At 57.2% G+C, this 15,863-nt stretch overlaps 7 protein-coding genes across 7 annotated transcripts; 1 reads left to right on the top strand and 6 right to left on the bottom strand.

The window, feature by feature from the left end:
• Positions 1 to 248: 248 nt before the first annotated feature.
• B0H18DRAFT_976317 (WD40 repeat-like protein) lies at positions 249 to 2,238 on the bottom strand. The gene is made up of 6 exons (XM_048044157.1): positions 1,951 to 2,238; positions 1,717 to 1,898; positions 1,478 to 1,663; positions 875 to 1,415; positions 775 to 821; positions 249 to 733 (listed from the first exon to the last, which is right to left on the bottom strand). The coding sequence occupies exons 1-6, from the start codon at positions 1,985 to 1,987 to the stop codon at positions 542 to 544; spliced, it is 1,185 nt and encodes a 394-aa protein (XP_047899205.1). The 5' UTR covers positions 1,988 to 2,238; the 3' UTR covers positions 249 to 541.
• Positions 2,239 to 2,421: 183 nt separating this feature from the next.
• B0H18DRAFT_976314 (uncharacterized protein) lies at positions 2,422 to 5,101 on the bottom strand. The gene is made up of 7 exons (XM_048044156.1): positions 4,803 to 5,101; positions 4,425 to 4,782; positions 4,245 to 4,367; positions 3,822 to 4,190; positions 3,619 to 3,769; positions 3,044 to 3,566; positions 2,422 to 2,982 (listed from the first exon to the last, which is right to left on the bottom strand). The coding sequence occupies exons 1-7, from the start codon at positions 4,808 to 4,810 to the stop codon at positions 2,667 to 2,669; spliced, it is 1,848 nt and encodes a 615-aa protein (XP_047899204.1). The 5' UTR covers positions 4,811 to 5,101; the 3' UTR covers positions 2,422 to 2,666.
• A 4,289-nt stretch (positions 5,102 to 9,390) lies between these two features.
• On the bottom strand, positions 9,391 to 10,383 carry B0H18DRAFT_416954 (uncharacterized protein). The gene is made up of 4 exons (XM_048038001.1): positions 10,250 to 10,383; positions 10,001 to 10,172; positions 9,814 to 9,943; positions 9,391 to 9,758 (listed from the first exon to the last, which is right to left on the bottom strand). The coding sequence occupies exons 1-4, from the start codon at positions 10,301 to 10,303 to the stop codon at positions 9,638 to 9,640; spliced, it is 477 nt and encodes a 158-aa protein (XP_047899203.1). The 5' UTR covers positions 10,304 to 10,383; the 3' UTR covers positions 9,391 to 9,637.
• Positions 10,384 to 11,205: 822 nt separating this feature from the next.
• Positions 11,206 to 12,296, bottom strand: B0H18DRAFT_976298 (uncharacterized protein). Its single transcript, XM_048044155.1, has 3 exons — positions 11,978 to 12,296; positions 11,767 to 11,839; positions 11,206 to 11,678 (listed from the first exon to the last, which is right to left on the bottom strand). The coding sequence occupies exons 1-3, from the start codon at positions 12,194 to 12,196 to the stop codon at positions 11,401 to 11,403; spliced, it is 570 nt and encodes a 189-aa protein (XP_047899202.1). The 5' UTR covers positions 12,197 to 12,296; the 3' UTR covers positions 11,206 to 11,400.
• Positions 12,297 to 12,397: 101 nt separating this feature from the next.
• B0H18DRAFT_976294 (uncharacterized protein) lies at positions 12,398 to 13,652 on the top strand. Its single transcript, XM_048044154.1, has 6 exons — positions 12,398 to 12,556; positions 12,656 to 12,766; positions 12,898 to 12,971; positions 13,029 to 13,081; positions 13,143 to 13,417; positions 13,474 to 13,652. Exons 1-5 carry the CDS (start codon positions 12,493 to 12,495, stop codon positions 13,243 to 13,245), a joined length of 405 nt encoding a protein of 134 aa, XP_047899201.1. The 5' UTR covers positions 12,398 to 12,492; the 3' UTR covers positions 13,246 to 13,417; positions 13,474 to 13,652.
• B0H18DRAFT_976291 (uncharacterized protein) lies at positions 13,454 to 14,533 on the bottom strand. The gene is made up of 4 exons (XM_048044153.1): positions 14,084 to 14,533; positions 13,855 to 14,023; positions 13,630 to 13,803; positions 13,454 to 13,574 (listed from the first exon to the last, which is right to left on the bottom strand). The coding sequence occupies exons 1-3, from the start codon at positions 14,177 to 14,179 to the stop codon at positions 13,640 to 13,642; spliced, it is 429 nt and encodes a 142-aa protein (XP_047899200.1). The 5' UTR covers positions 14,180 to 14,533; the 3' UTR covers positions 13,454 to 13,574; positions 13,630 to 13,639.
• A 255-nt stretch (positions 14,534 to 14,788) lies between these two features.
• B0H18DRAFT_416851 (uncharacterized protein) lies at positions 14,789 to 15,584 on the bottom strand. The gene is made up of 3 exons (XM_048038000.1): positions 15,337 to 15,584; positions 15,192 to 15,284; positions 14,789 to 15,133 (listed from the first exon to the last, which is right to left on the bottom strand). Exons 1-3 carry the CDS (start codon positions 15,337 to 15,339, stop codon positions 14,822 to 14,824), a joined length of 408 nt encoding a protein of 135 aa, XP_047899199.1. The 5' UTR covers positions 15,340 to 15,584; the 3' UTR covers positions 14,789 to 14,821.
• Between the last annotated feature and the right edge of the window lie 279 nt (positions 15,585 to 15,863).

Raw genomic sequence — 15,863 nt, 5'->3', positions numbered from 1 at the left:
TTTGACAAGGCACCATGCGGGCATCAGGATGAAAAAACCTTGCGCGCAGAGAGTAAATTTCCACAGACATATTGGCGCCACCCCAGCGTCCGCGACTCCCTTATCGCGGCCAGAACAGATCTGGCGACGCTCCTGCCTCTGCAGTCAAATTCCCACCTGCCAATTTGAAGACTCTCGACATGCACGAAATGCGAGTCGGCTGCTTCGAGCGGTGGGCGCAATACGCATTGCGTCCACTGTGCATATCGCACGCTGCATCACAGGTTCATATGACATGAAACGCCGTCCGGCGGCTCCTAACGCAGCACACGACCACTCTCAAAGATAAGCAGAAGCGAAACGCAGGCGAGACGCGGGCTTCAGCACAGTCCTTGCCAAATGTATGCGTATCAATCAGGTACACGACAACTGTCCCAAGAGCGACCAAGGCGGGCACCGCCAAGTGTACCTGCTTTGAAGGGTGCAATTCGCACCGCAGCAGAAACAAACCAAATGCGTATAGCTACAAGCAACCAAGTCCATCCTGCCTATCTCCGAGCCGCTACACCTTCAACGCCTTGATCGTTTTGCCCATCGCAAGGGCGATCCACTCGCCAGGGTCGGTCGAGTGCCCAGAGTGCATGGTCATGCCCGCAATCTGCGGCGACCAAGCCAGGTTGTTGATCTCGCTTGGGCCCGTGTACGCCATGACGGGATCCACCACGATCCGCTTTTGACGTCCGGACGCGGGGAACTGAGCCCCGAGCTCGTGGTCCGGGGTGATGTCGACGCGACGCTTGTGTACGGACTGAGATCCCACAATAGCAGCTGGCAATCATCGCCTGTATGTAGTGAGCAAATGTACGACGCCACAGGAAGCCCGCGAGAGATTTACCTGCGGATGCGAGCAATGGATTGGTTGTCGAGCCCCAGCCTAGCGCGTTGATTTGCCCGCGATGCGCTCTCATCTCCATGACAGGCTGACCAGGACTCCGCATGTCGAGGATCTGTATGTCCGTGCCGTCCATATGGAAGGTTGACATGTAATTCGAATCCGCGGGGTTGAACGCTATCCGGAGTAACGGAGACGTTGGTGGTCGCGCTGAGGACGACGGCGAGGCCGTTGGCGGTGGCATGTTCTTCGGTGCCGGTGTTTCGTAGAGAATCGTCGAGTGCTCGAGACTACGCAAGTCGAACGCACGCAGACTGCCATCCGCGCCGACGGACACGAAGATGTCTGTCGATCCTGGCAGCCAGGCGACGTCGTAAACCTCGCGGTCGTGCGCGATGAGCTGCGTGATCGCTGTGGAAGTGTCGATGTTCCACACGGTGCACGTCGTGTCGATGGACGACGTGACGACTAGACTCGGCGCTTTCTCGTTCCACGAGAAGTTGGTCAACGGGGCGCCCGTCTGGTTGTTCTGCACTTTGCTCTGCTACGGAGTCCACCTCACGAATCAGTTCTGAAATCAACACCAGAATGCACGGCCAGACGTACTCCCGACAGCGCAATCTTCTGCGTCAACCGATGCCCACTTGACGTCGGCGGCCGCCCCACATAACTCGACACCTGCTGCGGCCCGTCCGACGAGTATTCCCACACCTTCAACGCATCTCCTGTCGTCGCGAGCAGCTCCGTCGTCGCGGCCTTCTGGCTCCACGCGTAGCTCGCCGCCGCACTCGGCTGCCATTGCAGGGCCGTCGCGGGGTACCCGTGCAGCGCGTCCACGAGGTCACGAAGTCGGGGTAGTCCGTGTAGTCGTCCTCCACGAGCACGCGCTCGTCCTGCAGCCCTACGATGGCGATGCGATTCTGGTAGTCGTCTCTGAGCGAGCCGATGCCCAGGCGGAAGGACGAGCGCGGCCGGTGTTGCTGGCCTGGGGCGGCGGTCTTGCACCAGTCCAGCGCATACACGGGCCCTACACCAGCAGCAGGTCAGACGCAGCATAACGGGGGCTGTCGAGGACTTACACGGCGCCTCATACTGGAGCAAAGTCGTTTGGGTCATTAGAAGAACTCAGTGCCCTCGCCTGCCCTCGCGTTCGGTTCGATCGGGGCTTCACGTTCTGATCGGATTGCTGAGTTAGATAACCACTGTAAGCCACGCACACCCTAGCAAGTCGTAGCGGCTTGGTTTGTCGTCAAAGTAGGGTTTCGGCCAAATGGTCAGGACAGACAGGGCATGGATTACAGAGTCGAGGTTGTATGCCGCGGCATGGGCTGTAGTCACTCGTCCGCTTGCTCTCAGGCTGGCAGGCGGTACGGGCGCTCTTCATCAGGCACGTGACCATGCTATACTTATGATACCTGGATGATCGAGATCCAAAGTACCCCACCACCCACTCCAACAGCCACCGCCTTCGTTGCCTTCGAAGACGGCACCCAGCTTCGGAGTCCCGTCGTTCACTACACAGGCGAATTCCCACACACACAAGCATGAGGTTTAGACGAGATAGATTCGCAAACGTCGTGGTAGTAATACAGTATACAGAGTACATGAAGCATCGCAGAAAATCATAAAGATTCATTACGCCGACGGCTGGTATAAGTACGTGCACACGGACGAGCACAAGCGGCAGCCAGGCATGTCACAACAAATACCAACCTATTAAGGCTGCAGGGGTCGAGTCACCTAACAGCCGGCGAACCCGTTTGGAAAAAAAGAATACTACACAACCACCACAGGCCTATGCAGCCCCAACGTAGTGTCTGGGACCGACCGCACCTTCGTGCTCGTAGAGCGGCGCCATCTCCTCCACCTTCATGCGGAAGATGTACTTCTTGATGTTGTGCGGGAGCGCCTTGACCTGGTACGAGGCGTGCCGACGCGTCGAGACCGAGAACACCTGGTCCAGCTCTTCGAGCGACAGCGCCTTCGTCTCGGGCACGAAGAGCAGGATCACGAAGAAGCCGAAGACGTTCCACGCGGCGTACCAGCCAAAGGCACCCTGCGGCGTGAACGCTCCGAGCAGACGCGGGAAGGTGATGGCGATGACAAAGTTGCTGTGAGATCCCATCTATCAGCGCGTGTCCACGAATACGTCAAGAGGCCCGAGCAACTCACAAGAACCAGAGCACGGCGGTGGCGAAGCCCATGCCGACGTCACGGACGTAAAGGGGGAACGCCTCGGCGGAGTAGGTGAACGGCACAGGACCCTCTCCCGGCGAGTACGCCATCGTGAAGAGGTAGATACCCAACGCCACAACGGCCAGGCGGGCATTGCCCTCGGGGATGTAGAACGAGAAGCCGGTCATAAGCAGGAAGATGGCCATGAGCGGGAAGGTCGTCAACAGCAGGTTGCGGCGACCGAAGGTATCGATGGTCCATACGGCCGGGAACGCGAAGACCCAGTTGAGCATACCAAAGCCCCACGAGGCAATCAAAGACTGGAGATCATTGAAGCCACTCTGGCTGAAGATACTCGACGAGTAGTACGCGATGACGTTGACACCGCAGAACTGCTGCATGAACATGACGATGAAGGCAGCGAGGGTGGCGCGACGATTGCGCGGAACTGTGAACAACTCGAGGAAGCGGTTGCGGCCTGCGAAGCTCTCGGCCTCAGCCTCGAGTTGCACGTGAATGTCTGGTGATTGTGTCAGTCTCGCGCTGAATAATGGCCAGCAGGAGTTACTCACAGTAAAGATCGCGAGCAGCCTGCAGAGGGCTGTTACGGAGGCGCAGGAGCGAGTCGTAAGCCTTGTCGTAGCGACCCTTCGAAAGCAACCAACGCGGCGACTCCGGGCACAGGTACACCTGCAACATAATGAAGAGGGCGGGAACACCGGCCTATGGGACACATCAGAATCGTGCAAGCCTAGATAGACGTGAATTCACATACAGAAGCAAGCATCAGCCGCCAGTTGAGACCAGTGATGCCCGGCTTGTTAGGAACGTGGTAGAACGAGACGTCCATGACGTAGCCGAACATGATACCAAAGGCCGTCCACATCTGCCACATCATGACAAGGGCACCACGAATAGCTGGCGGTGCGCATTCTGCGGCGTACACGGGAACGGTTGCAGACTTGGGGCCAATACCGAAACCGAGGAAGAACCGCGCGATGAAGAGGTGCCACCAGGTGTTGGTGACGCCTTGCCAGATGCAGGTGGCGAACGAGACGAAGGCGCTGAAGAAGATGGTGCCGCGACGACCGAACCGCTGATTCAGCGGAGCAGACACCCAGCAGCCGATGAAAGCGCAGCACAACTATGAGAAAAATCAACACCGACATCCCACAGATAAAATCATCAAACGACGTACGTAAGGAGCCGAGTTGACCAGACCGAGGAGCCACTGGTTACGGCCGGTGTCCCCTGTAGTTTGGCCAATGCCGAACTGGTCGGCAAAGAATAGGTTGGCGCCGTTAATGACAGCTTCGTCCATCTGAACGCGCGAAACTGTTAGAATATTGAGCAGGCCAGTGGAAGTCTATCTACTCACGCCCTGAACAGCAGCAGCCATCGAGCAAAGAATGACGAGGTAGTACAACTGCATTGGGTGTGCCCATCGGTGCGTCGCTTCCCGGCGAAGGACGAGCTTGTCCTCCTCGGTAAGGAACGGCAAAGTCTCGAACGCGCTGGGGTCCTGGGCGACAAGCGCACCCTTCTTAAACTCCTCGGTCAAGTGGCCGAGATCATGGCTCCTCGCGAACGCGGCGGCGTCTGCAAGGAGTTGATCCTGCGGGATGCCCTCAAGAGGGTTTGCGAGCCTGGCGTTGGGGTTGCTCGCGACGGCGGCGCGATCAAAGTGCTTGACCTCCTCCTTGGAAAGCGTATCGGAGATGACGGAGTCGGCCTTCCTGCTGGGGGTTTCTCTGACAGTGACATGGTGAGAGGTCGTAGGCGTACACAAATGAAGACAGGAGGGAGTACAACAACAGCAGGAGGTGACCGGGCTCTCGAAGGTCGTTCAAGCGAATGAACGCGTCGCGAGAAAGGAGAACACGGGGTGCGATGGTGGGGCGGGCGCCCTTATATACCTTTCCCAAAGGGTGTTTCGAGCTGAGTGGCGCCCCCGCGGCGTTGATGGGGGATGCTGGATTTGGGCGTGGTCTGATTGAGGGTTCGAATCACAGGGGTTCGCGTAAGGGTCCTGCCGCTAGACGCTGTGGAGACCCCACACGCGCGGCGGCTGGTCTGTCGCTACCCCGCCGCACCCCACCCGCCCCGCCAGCCCCGTTCCTGGCTTGGCTTCCGGCTCGGCTACGCCCCGCCCCCGCACTCCTGCCAGCATCGCTGCCCTCCTCGACCTCTCGCTGCGAGCCTCGCAGCCAGCCGCTGGCGCTGCATCCGTGTCCGACGTGCGGGGGTGGCCTCCATTCCACCGCCCGACATGCGCGGACACCAGCGCTCGCTCTCCGCTCCTTAGTTCCGATACGTGGACCGGCGGTGCCGAGCGCGCGGAGCATGACAGAATGAGGGGTTGTCCCAATGCGGCGTCATGTTGCTGATTTATCGATCGCCATCAGCGGTGAGTACAACAACGGGGCAAGCCCTTTGACGCCCGCCTACCTCCGCTCCAGAAGATGCTAGCGATGCCGTCGTCCTTCGCATTTCGTCATCAGCCGGAGGACGGGGTCTGTGCGCCCCATGACCCCGAGCTGCGACGCTGCCCGACGCCCTTCGTGCCCGACACCTCGCATTCCGCATCTCGCGGATGTGCAATTTTCACGAGACCATTTGATGTTTTTGTTCTGGAATGTTGATCGCGATCAGCGGCAGCGGCTCGGGTACTCCCTAGCTGCGCCCTGCAGGAGAGCAGCGGTGTCGTCCTGAGTCTACAACGACTTGGACCGCGCGCTCGGCCGTAATGTTGCGCTGTGTGCCTCGTCTGAGGCCGAAGAGCACCGAAAGCTCTGCCATGCTTGCGCCGTGCCTCGTGGGAGAGTGCGCGTCGGGATTCGGGGCGTATGGTATGTAGCTGCCGGCCCGACGCTGCTACGGACGCTACGGAGCACGACGGGTGCTTCATTTAACCTACCTTTCTCCGCTTTTCTCGTGTATGGGATGAGCGCCTCGCCGATCTAAGTGCTTCGCGTAAACATTCCGTCAGGTCTGCTCGCCCCGTCTTGGCTGTGCGACGTTCCACGTGCCTTCTCCCCTTGGCTCGTCGACGGACTCGACGTCCCAGAGCTCGCGCTCTTCCCGGCAAGCGCAACTCTGAGCAATTTGGGACGATCAGTCATGGGGGATTAAGGTTTTGATGTTTTGATCGCGCCCCCAGTTCCCCATGGGACCATGGAAGGAGATCTACGGAGATGGTCCCAAATCTCATCGGCACATGGTGTGTTTGACAAGCCGGCCAAGGTGTTCAAACGTTCATTTCCATGACCAGCGAGTGCAGGAACTTCATACCGGTGTAAGTGACGAGTCTGACAAGGGCCTTCTGATGATCCACTCATCTGGATATGGACCTGCAGGGTAGCGGACTCTAGCGCAGATAAGTAGCGTAGATAGCGAGCCTACGTGAGTCTTGGTATCGGACGTCTGCGCCCAAGGTTTTGCTTCTCCCGCCTCGTGCGGATATTGTCTGATGCTATGCATGGTTCATGTCCGACAAACCGTGAGAGCGAGTGCCGCACAACGAAAGATTTCATGTTGGCCTGGAGTGGGCAGGGACGGGAAGTTCCAGGGCAGCGACGAACCAGTGGTACACCGATAACGGGCACCGCAGTCGGATTCTCTGTACCCTAAGGGATTTAGTTCTGTCATCGACAAAAGCCAAACCACGAAAACGAATTTGTCCGCGTGAAATTGAGGAGTGGAGACCCACCGACACTAACTGGTGCGATAGTAGAGCATCACGGACTCGGGACTGTGGTTCCGTTGAACAAGACCGCAACCCGGCGGTGCAAGAGGACCACATGCCGTATGATAAACCCTACAACCCTGCTGGCCTGTCATCTCCGGACGGCCGTGTGAAATGCAGTCCTCCCACGAACTCTAAACCGGGGGAAGCCTGGGCCGCCACTGGTACCTACCGCTTCACCTACTTAGTCGAGGGGATTCGTGAATCGCAAGCCGTGCACTCGATCCAGGGGAAATCTCGTAGGACCCCACGTCTTCCAGCCCATCGTCCGGGACGACCGTGACGCAGGCGGCAGAACCGCGCAGACCTCCTCAGAATGTTTGGAGCCGGCGCTCGATCGCTGCCATCGACTTCCGTCTCCCGGCGACCTGTGCTGCCAAAAAAAAAGCATCGCCCTCATGCACATGTGCATGACCCCCCGCGCGTGCATGCATGGAAAGTGCATTCGCCTCCGCGGCTTGCATACCCCTATACTGAGCAGTGAGCGGCCTGCTTCAGGAGAAAGGGCGAGACACGACCCGGGATTCCCAGCGGCCGCCGCTCAGGAAAACGACAGCTCCTCTCCCCGGCGAGTCGATCATTCTAGGCCCCTCCCGCGCTCTCCTGTTCTGCGGGAATCCAGACCACAGATCATGGGAAACACCGAAAACGACCATTGACTTACTTACCGGGATTGCAGCCAAGGAATTGGACCCCGAACGGCAGGAGATCCATCAGAAACATGCCCCGCCACGATCGCGGTTGAGTCGATCGAGAAAGCGGGGTATATGACACCGATATGTACGTTGTGGCCGATCCGCGCGGGTCGTATTTCCGCAAGCACCGCCTGTTGGCTCTCGTCGTTTCGGTTTCCAGCCAGGCACCGGTATGTTTCCCGACGAGTCTTGGAGTGTGCACGAGACGAGATTTTAGGCACAGTACAGCCTTGAATTAGATGCGTTAGGGCACATCGACTGATGGCAATATTCAGCGAAGGCTGAGAGCACCGACGCGACGGTAGCTACCAGCAAAATGCCCTACTACGCGAGTCTGCGAGGAGTCAACGCAGATCGTCGGACCATGACTCTGCGTAGCTGACAGCCCGCGATGAAGGTTAATCTTCAGTATGCTAATGGCATAACGGACTCGGTGTGTGCATGTGCACATGCGCAGCTTCAGCGTGATACCTGGCAGCCAAGATATCCGAGTCGATGCATGCAATGTTTCAACTTGAGGCTCCCTAATCAATGCGAGCATCGGTCATCGGCTTCGTCAACTCACCTGCCATGGTCGGTGCATTCGCACAGGTCGTCGCCATGATGTCGAATGTCGGGGGCGACCTCTCCGGGATGCTATGACATCGCACAGATTCTTGAAATAGGACGCACCTTCTCCAGGAATCGTCTTCGACATCGCCGCTCCTTCGGTTGTGGAGGCTTGGTATGCTGAACTTCCAGTGGACTCGGGTGAAGAGCATGAGTCACCACTGGCAGTCGGACAACTGCTGCAGTGGGCTTCCCCCTGAGTCGCTTCCTCAGAGACAGCGCGAACAATCCATGTACACTAGCTAAGCTGCCTAATAGCTTCATGCCTGGGCCTGCGGCGTACCGAAGGACGAACATGAGCAGACCATCGTTGCATGAATGGGGATGTCTTCCCTAGCATAGGAGCGCCATATATGCGCAACTTCATTGTTCCAGTCAAGTTCCAGTGTAGCTCAGTCCCGGAGCGGTAATGATTGATGAAAAACGAGGTGGATCAAAATGGATTACAGAGTTTTGCACAAGTAGTGGTTGTCATTTTCGTGCGCGACAAGCACGGGCGTCCCCCGGGCTTCCCGCGCCACCACGGCCTACACCGCCAGGACTACAGCAACCTTGTCCGACGTGCTCAGGATACTGCATATTGAGCCGTATTCTGTCCATACTTCGTGCTGTGAGAGCAGACGGAGTGTCCTGAATACGAGGTCTTGAATGAGTCAAAATAAAGCATTGGGATCGCCTACACGCTACACAGCTAACGGGACTGATCAGTCCCGGGGCCGGTGGCGCCTTGGGGCTGGTCAAAGGGGACCAAACAAATTTGCGTCGCGCGAGCAAGTGACCACTGACAACCACTACGGAGACGCCGTCGACGCCAAGCGTGCTGGCGAAAGCAAGCGCTGCACGACGGCGCGCTCTAACGCAAGCTCTACAGACAAGTCACTACGATGCAGCAGTCGGAACCCACCAGTCCTGCCTACCTTGGTCTACGTTGATTGTGATTTCCGACAGACAATATCACACAAATGTAGCAAACGTTGCATGGTTGATGACATTGTACACACAAAGCGAACACGGACCCGGCACGGAGCATATCTCTAGCAACAGACATTCGGAGGCGGCAACAGCAAACTGGCTTGTAAAGTACGAAGTACGGTCCTTTTGAACGGCAAGACGGTCGATGGAGGCTTCCGATAGAACGACAACAAAACAGAACACCGAAAGGATAAATACGGGATGGCGGAGGGTGAGAGTCGATGGGAAGTGCGGGGAAGGCCTTTTGCGACAGTTTTGGGGGCGAAGAGAGCTTGAGGTCGAGGGATGCACCGGACAGCCGGCACTACAGTCGCTTACCTCTGATACATAAACACAGCATAAGGGGATAATGGAGATTGTTGCCTATGACGCCGAAGCAGTGGTGGAAGGCAACTAGAAGTGGGCTGACGAGATGACGATGTTGAGGTCGAGACGGGCGTTCACGAGGTCGGTCAGGTGAGGGTGAGGGAACGCCCAACGAGTTAATGACGTAATGCTGATGACGAGGAGAGTCGGAGGGAAGAGATGGGTCTCGAGGGGACGTCAGACAACGAGACTAGGCGCGGTGGATCAGTCGGTGTGGACCATTTCAATCGCACCGCATTGTTCGCAGTGCGCCCACATAGTCCTTTGGCCGTTTAGTCCAGGGGAACAGGCAACGCGAAGCTTCGGGATTTGCGAGCAGTTTTGACTACAGCGCGAATACCATTAGACTACAAGTAGAGTCAGGGATGAAATTAACGTACCCGTGATGCGTGAAAGAAGGGTTCTTCGGCTGAAGGAGACCCACGGACTTCGATGTCTCGGAAACGGGAGAGTCGAAAGCATTGAAGCCGTTGTCGTCGGCTGGGTAGAGGTCGAAATATGGGTAAGCAGCTGCTCAGCGTACGAAGGTTTGCGGATGGCATATCCATAAGACAAACCGATACTCACGGGATATGCGAGGCGAGTCACCAGCAGTCGAAGATGAGTAACTGGCGTCAGAGGGGAGGCGGGTGTGGAAGGATGGCATGGGGATAAGCAGAGGCTCAAGGTGATATACGGACGCGTCGGTCATGGCCACATCATTGTCGGGCTCGGTGTTGGGGAAGGGAACGAGCTTCTGCTGCTTGGTCCGCTGCATGCGTGGCAACAGACGCGTCAATGACGCGCCATCGTATGGAAGCACGGTATAGCACTGACCATAGGAGCCTGGACGGTCTCGTCGTCGAAGTCCATCTTCCTCTTGAGAGCCATTGCGGACGACGGTAGAATGGATGGGGGTAGGGCGGCGACGCAGGGAGGGACTGGCACTCGAGACGGATGAGCGTCAGGAGAGAGGTGTGAGAGCAGTACCACCGGTCAAGCCAGGGATCATATACACTCGGTATTTGGTGCTATTTGGTGCATGTTAAACGGAAACCCGTCTTGCCAAAACCAGTCCCGCAATTGATCGGGGGTTTCGGCGGGCGAAGCCAGGCCCTCTGATTGGCTGGATGGCCGTTGACACCCCAGATCTGTTGGTCGCGGAGTTCGCACGATCGGATGTTTTGTCACTGCCCGGCGGCTGTGACACGGCATAACGGATTCCGGTCACACCAAACAGAGTTGGCTGGACCGTCGAGAAGAAGTTGGTGGCTTTCTGCAGTCTTCGAGATGCAGCGCAGTGCGCTGCATCTCGAAGACTGCTGCCGCAATTCGTTAAATGGGCCTATTGCTCGCGTAGCTCCCCGGGGAAGCCGGCCTAAGCAGCCGAAGTAGGAGCCTTTGTAAAGGTATACCTGGGGATCGTTGATACTGCACGTCATCAAAATCAGAGTATACGCGGGTTCAGACAGTTAAATCACATACCAGGCTGGCCATGGTGTTCGGAGACAAGCATTGCCCGGCAAACTTCGTGAAGACATCAAGAGGACGGTAACACTCTTTCCGGCACGATGGTCTCGCTTCGATATATATGGCAGACAACGCCGCGGAAATGATTGCAATGCGCGTCCTATCGAGACCTGCTGGTTGTGGCCTATCCGGGCGGTCGACGGCGCTATCCGAGTCACGCATGCAGGCAGTGACGGTCTGTATACTTGCGACCGTCCTATCCCTCGTTAGAGGTCGTGTTCACGGTCTGCACACGGGAGACCAGCCAATTACCGTTCGTACTGATTCGGCTCGCAATGCGGAGGCTTTTACAGTAGCGATTGAACGTGCTTATTATAGCCATACTACGCATTCCGCGAAATCGAGAGGTCCTAATACAAAGATTTGAATACATGTCACCAATATAAATATCTACAGTTAAAGCTATGAGTAGCATTCAACATATCGAGCACTCGATGCTTACCACGGTACGCCGAAAGCTACCTCGCCGAGCTAGGCTTTGACTTCGCCTTCCGCGGAGGCTGCTTTCTCTGTCTCGCCGTCCCAGCATTCGTCTCGTCCTCCGCGTCGGTTTCCCCTTCCTGCAACACGTTATCGACCGCACTTTTCGCAGCCTCCCACCAGCCGCCTTCGCGAATTGTGCGGCCCACGACGCCAAAGATCTGGCCCATCGCTTGCTGCATGCCTGACTCCCCGCCTCCATTCTGCGCATCCTCGTTATACTGCCACTCCTGATGCCGATCCCAGACTCCCAAGCCTTCGGCCGCGCAGCCTTCTGCTTCTGCGTGCGCGACCTAGTAGACGTACGAGTGGTGCGCGCGCCCCCGGCAGCGTTGCGCCTTGACCGTTGAACATGTCGAGAATCATACCGCCGATCGCGGGCACAATCCCGCCGCGGAACTGCCCGCCGACGCCGTTCTCCCCGCCGCGTTCGCGTTGCCCATCATGTAGCCTGCCCAGCGGCGAGCACGGAGAGGATAGACCCCCATTGATGAACGCGAACGTGTGCGGATCATCCATCCTGTTGTGCGGTAGAAGCTCACGAGTGCGAGGTACGCCCCGAGGACGGTGATGAGGGGGGAGGATGGTCTGTGCATCCCATGACGCTGGATTAGATGACGCCAATGCCATGAGCAGGCGGAAGAGTGAGGTGCAGAAGGATATCGAGTAAGATAGGAAAGAGACGACGGCATCATATACACTGGGTGGAAGAGCCGAAGAGAGATGGTCCAACAACGGGTCTAGGAACCCAGGAATGTTGTCCGGGGCATCCATGACTGCCTCGGGGGTGCGAATATACCAGAATGTGGTGCAAGAGGAAGGTGTGCGAGGGCGATGGTGGAACTCAGGAGCAGCCACAAGCGGTGACTGGTACACGATGTGAGGAGCGCCCGTCCCGATCGCGTACGTGTAACACGTCATCACGTGTACGATAGTGTTGTGTCCCGAAGAGGCAAGTGATGTTTCTCAGACGGACCCACGCATCGGACGGCCTGACTAACATCGACCCACTCCTCGAGCTCATCCTTCCTTCCTCCCATCCTCCCCACCTTCTCGTGTACATCGTCACCATGTCGGGAGCAGCAGCATCCTCCGGCGCGTCGAAATTCTCTGCGTTCTTGAACCACCCCGCAGGTGCGTCCCCTCAGCGATCTTGGCGGGATCCGCGCTAACCTAGACCGTCTACCTGTGCCCCGAACTACCATGCATGATGCGTCGCATGCATTAAATCAGGCCCGAAGACTGTGTTCTTCTGGGGACCAGTCATGAAGTGGTGTCTTGTCGCCGCGGGTGTTAAGGACCTCTCCCGACCCGCTGAGAAGCTGAGTGTGTCGCAGAACGTCGGTGCGTAGTGGCTCCCCTCCGAGTGTTGGCAGGGAGAGCTCATATTGCTACTTGGCTCGTTGACGTGTCTCACCCCGTTCGGTGATATTCATTTCGTACCTTTTGCCTCACCGATCTTCACGCGACGAAAGCCTTGACGGCGACCGGGCTCATCTGGGTGCGCTACTCTTTCGTCATCACGCCCGTTAACTACAGTTTGGCAGCGGTAAGCATATTTCGAGAGCTCGTAGCGTCAACGCAGCCATTCATGTGCCTTGTGCAGGTCAACGCCTTCGTGGGCGCGTCAGGTCTCGGCCAGCTGGCACGCATCTGGTAGTACGTACAAACCCACTGGAGGCTCCAGCTCTGTTCTCACTGTTCTGCACGTGCCCGACAGCTATGAAAAGACGGGCAAGGATCCTGTTTTAGCAAAATTCGGCGCGGCGCCCGCAGCTGAGTTCACGACACAGAAGACGGGTCCCACCACACATGCCGCATAGAGTTGGACGTCACGCGTCATACGCTAGTGTCGCGCTGCCTTCGTAGCTCTCTAATATGCAATCGTATATACGTTTTGGGTTATCGGATCTCTTATCGCGTCGCGCCGCGTTGCGTAAGTCTGCGTCGTTTACGACGACGGTGCCGTGAACAACCTGTCCCGACTTACATGCAGTGCGTCGAGTGATTTGTTTTCCGTGTTCAATGCGCTCACATGTATCACGGTTTAGAAAGCAGTACAAGACAGTGTTACAAATACAGAACATAGCAAGAAACATCGATTGGGCTGAACGTGACACAGGTCATTGTAGTCGGATGCGATACTGCCAGTCTGACCGCATGCCATTAGCCTTCCTCACAGATACCGTGCTGGATCAAACCCTTACCGTCTACGCGTCACGGGGTAGGCGCGAACAGCGCGATGGTTGCACAAGCGGCGGAACAGGTGCCGAGTGCAGCGTTGCAACCCAAAATGACGGCGGGCGTAGCCGGAGCCGCGATAACGGTTCCGAATGTCACACCGGCGGCAGCGTAGCATGCCACAACGACCGTGTTACAGCCTGGAAAGCGAGGTTGGCGATGGCATAGGTGCGAGCTGTGTGGATCCTCACCTGTCTGGCAAATTCCGTAGGCAATGGGGCCTGCGAAGGCAGGCGTCGCCAGCGCGAGAGCGGTAGCTGCGATGAGTGCGGCAGGTATCTTCATGGTGTGGTGGATGAGCGACTGAAGCGTGGGGTGGGTGTGGACGAGCAAGGGATTGGGTTTATATAACACGATAAGGCAAGCGCTTCCATACCGCTTCGATGGCATACGGCAACTTACTGCAGGTGTGTCGGCCAGAAAACGGTATTCGTCCCACCTAATTGGGACTGACAGTGAAGGAATGGCTGCTTCGATCAGCACTATTGTCGTTCCACCCCAGACCATGCACGACATGGTCTAGGCCTGCCACAAGCCCAACGGGCAATCCTGTGCGCCCGGGGCTCCGCTGCATTTGACGAAGCCAGCATGATGAACCGATGCCCACTGGCAGGACGGGAACACAGTCCCTCAATGGTGCTTCCGGTTGCATGCCACAAAGTGATTCTGTAGATGGTATTGACGATGCATGACATCTACACATCCTCGGAGCACACATAGTGGAGTGCATCGACAAGACTGACACCCATAGTCCAGTCGCAGGCTTCTGCGCGAAATACTATATGCTCGGTCTACCTACGCACCTGAAATGCGCAAGGTGTGACGCGGGCCCGCCTTGCCTCGCTATCACGCGTCACGACCGACATGGACGACTTGCGATACTCCGCGCGCGAGAGCATGCGACCGCTCAGTGCATCGCTCTATGCGTAAGTACTTAATTGTCGCCGAGGACGGCCCATGCCCGATCATCAAACAACGCAGGCGGCCCTTTGGTATAGTACAGTATGAACGAGTTCAAACAAAGCACAGCCGACTTCCAGGGGAATACATACCGACACGCAGAACGTGCCAAGTACGGGGATTATTACACTAGTTCAATACAGCACCAGTACGTTTCATCTTCCACAGTCCTGGGTATAGCTGGAGCATTCAATGTCTTTAGTAGGCCGTCGTGCCGAGGCCGCCAGTCGTGCCGACACCAGCACCAGTGCCCATCCCTGTGCCCATGCCGCCCGTGCCCATCCCTGTTCCCATCCCCCCAGTGCCCATCCCAGTGCCCGCGCCTCCAGTCATGCCGCCTGTCCCAGCGCCCATGCCTGCTCCCCTCCTGCGTCCAACGCCGCCAAATAGGCCTCGCCGCCTACTCATCCCCGTCCCTGTTCCATATCCCGCGCCTGTAGTTCCTGTCGTCCCTACACCAGTACCTGCCGCAGGGCTGCAGCAGCCGCAGCAGAGGATGCCTGTGATCAACTGCACGGGCGGTTCACGTTAAAATGACGTCGCTTCATGGTAAGTTGGCATGACTTACCCAGGCAATGCCGCCGAAGATGAGCTCGACGATGCCGACGACAGCGGCGACGATGGCATTAATGGTGCCCACCAAGATGGAAATGAGGACGCCCTGTTACGCATCAGCCGTCCGTAAGTCATATTCCAAGCATCAGTGCACATACCATGTTGTATCACTTGATTTTGTGAGTCGTGAGTCGTAATGTTCGTGACAGTTGAAGGCCTGTGTGTGCTCGTTTCGAAATTCGACCCAGTGTGCGTGATTGGGCAATCAACCGCAGGGACGCTGTCTTATATCCTCTGGCAGCGCTCCATGCGCTGGACAGTGCAGTTTTCTGCACCGACGGGGGCGTCGCGCTGACTTCATGGTTGATGTCACCTACACCCAGGTAGAATATTTATATCAGACCGGCCGTAGTTGAGTCCAACGAAGTGGAGGATTGGAGAACACGAGGCTACAGACCACGCGGGCGTTCGATCGTGGCATCGTACAGCACCACAGGTGCTCCACTACTTACATCTATATCCAACCACACATGATGACGCGCGATGGTACCTGTACAATACCAACGAACACATTGCAGGACATTGTAGGGTCTGAAGATAGCGGAGCTGGAGCTGCTATGTATATATAGAAGGCATGGAGATCTCAAGTCACTGTAGGGCCAGCTGGCTCTAGATCTGCTGTCGA

Source organism: Fomitopsis serialis (genome assembly GCF_022376445.1).
Source record: "Fomitopsis serialis strain Sig1Antser10 chromosome Unknown B0H18scaffold_4, whole genome shotgun sequence".
In the NCBI taxonomy this organism is placed as follows: domain Eukaryota; kingdom Fungi; phylum Basidiomycota; class Agaricomycetes; order Polyporales; family Fomitopsidaceae; genus Fomitopsis; species Fomitopsis serialis.
Note: the sequence above shows the minus strand (reverse complement) of the source record. Positions and strands in the feature narration are given on the sequence as shown.

Bases quoted from the DNA above. Each gene is read 5' to 3' on its own strand.
- B0H18DRAFT_976314 (XM_048044156.1), bottom strand. The intron at 4,191-4,244 runs GTACGTCGTTTG...TTTTTCTCATAG, and splicing joins TGGTCAACTCGGCTCCTTAC to TTGTGCTGCGCTTTCATCGG. The intron at 3,567-3,618 runs GTGAGTAACTCC...CACAATCACCAG, and splicing joins GGCTGCTCGCGATCTTTACT to ACATTCACGTGCAACTCGAG.
- B0H18DRAFT_976317 (XM_048044157.1), bottom strand. From the start codon at position 1,987: ATGACCCAAACGACTTTGCTCCAGTATGAGGCGCCGT. The intron at 1,664-1,716 runs GTGACCTCGTGG...CTGCAATGGCAG, and splicing joins ACACGGACTACCCCGACTTC to CCGAGTGCGGCGGCGAGCTA. The intron at 1,416-1,477 runs GTACGTCTGGCC...TGGACTCCGTAG, and splicing joins AGAAGATTGCGCTGTCGGGA to CAGAGCAAAGTGCAGAACAA.
- B0H18DRAFT_976298 (XM_048044155.1), bottom strand. From the start codon at position 12,196: ATGGATGCCCCGGACAACATTCCTGGGTTCCTAGACCCGTTGTTGGAC. The intron at 11,840-11,977 runs GTACCTCGCACT...CGCGGCGGGGAG, and splicing joins CTCATCACCGTCCTCGGGGC to AACGGCGTCGGCGGGCAGTT. The intron at 11,679-11,766 runs GTCAAGGCGCAA...GCGCGGCCGAAG, and splicing joins GATTCTCGACATGTTCAACG to GCTTGGGAGTCTGGGATCGG.
- B0H18DRAFT_416954 (XM_048038001.1), bottom strand. From the start codon at position 10,303: ATGGCTCTCAAGAGGAAGATGGACTTCGACGACGAGACCGTCCAGGCT. The intron at 10,173-10,249 runs GTCAGTGCTATA...CGGACCAAGCAG, and splicing joins AGACCGTCCAGGCTCCTATG to CAGAAGCTCGTTCCCTTCCC. The intron at 9,944-10,000 runs GTGAGTATCGGT...TACGCTGAGCAG, and splicing joins TGACTCGCCTCGCATATCCC to CTGCTTACCCATATTTCGAC.
- B0H18DRAFT_976291 (XM_048044153.1), bottom strand. From the start codon at position 14,179: ATGTCGTGCATGGTCTGGGGTGGAACGACAATAGTGCTGATCGAAGCA. The intron at 14,024-14,083 runs CTGGCCGACACA...GGAAGCGCTTGC, and splicing joins GGTGGGACGAATACCGTTTT to CTTATCGTGTTATATAAACC. The intron at 13,804-13,854 runs GTGAGGATCCAC...CTCGCTTTCCAG, and splicing joins CTACGGAATTTGCCAGACAG to GCTGTAACACGGTCGTTGTG.
- B0H18DRAFT_416851 (XM_048038000.1), bottom strand. The intron at 15,134-15,191 runs GTAAGTCATGCC...CCGCCCGTGCAG, and splicing joins TCTTCGGCGGCATTGCCTGG to TTGATCACAGGCATCCTCTG.
- B0H18DRAFT_976294 (XM_048044154.1), top strand. From the start codon at position 12,493: ATGTCGGGAGCAGCAGCATCCTCCGGCGCGTCGAAATTCTCTGCGTTC. The intron at 12,557-12,655 runs GTGCGTCCCCTC...GCATTAAATCAG, and splicing joins GTTCTTGAACCACCCCGCAG to GCCCGAAGACTGTGTTCTTC. The intron at 12,972-13,028 runs GTAAGCATATTT...TGCCTTGTGCAG, and splicing joins TTAACTACAGTTTGGCAGCG to GTCAACGCCTTCGTGGGCGC.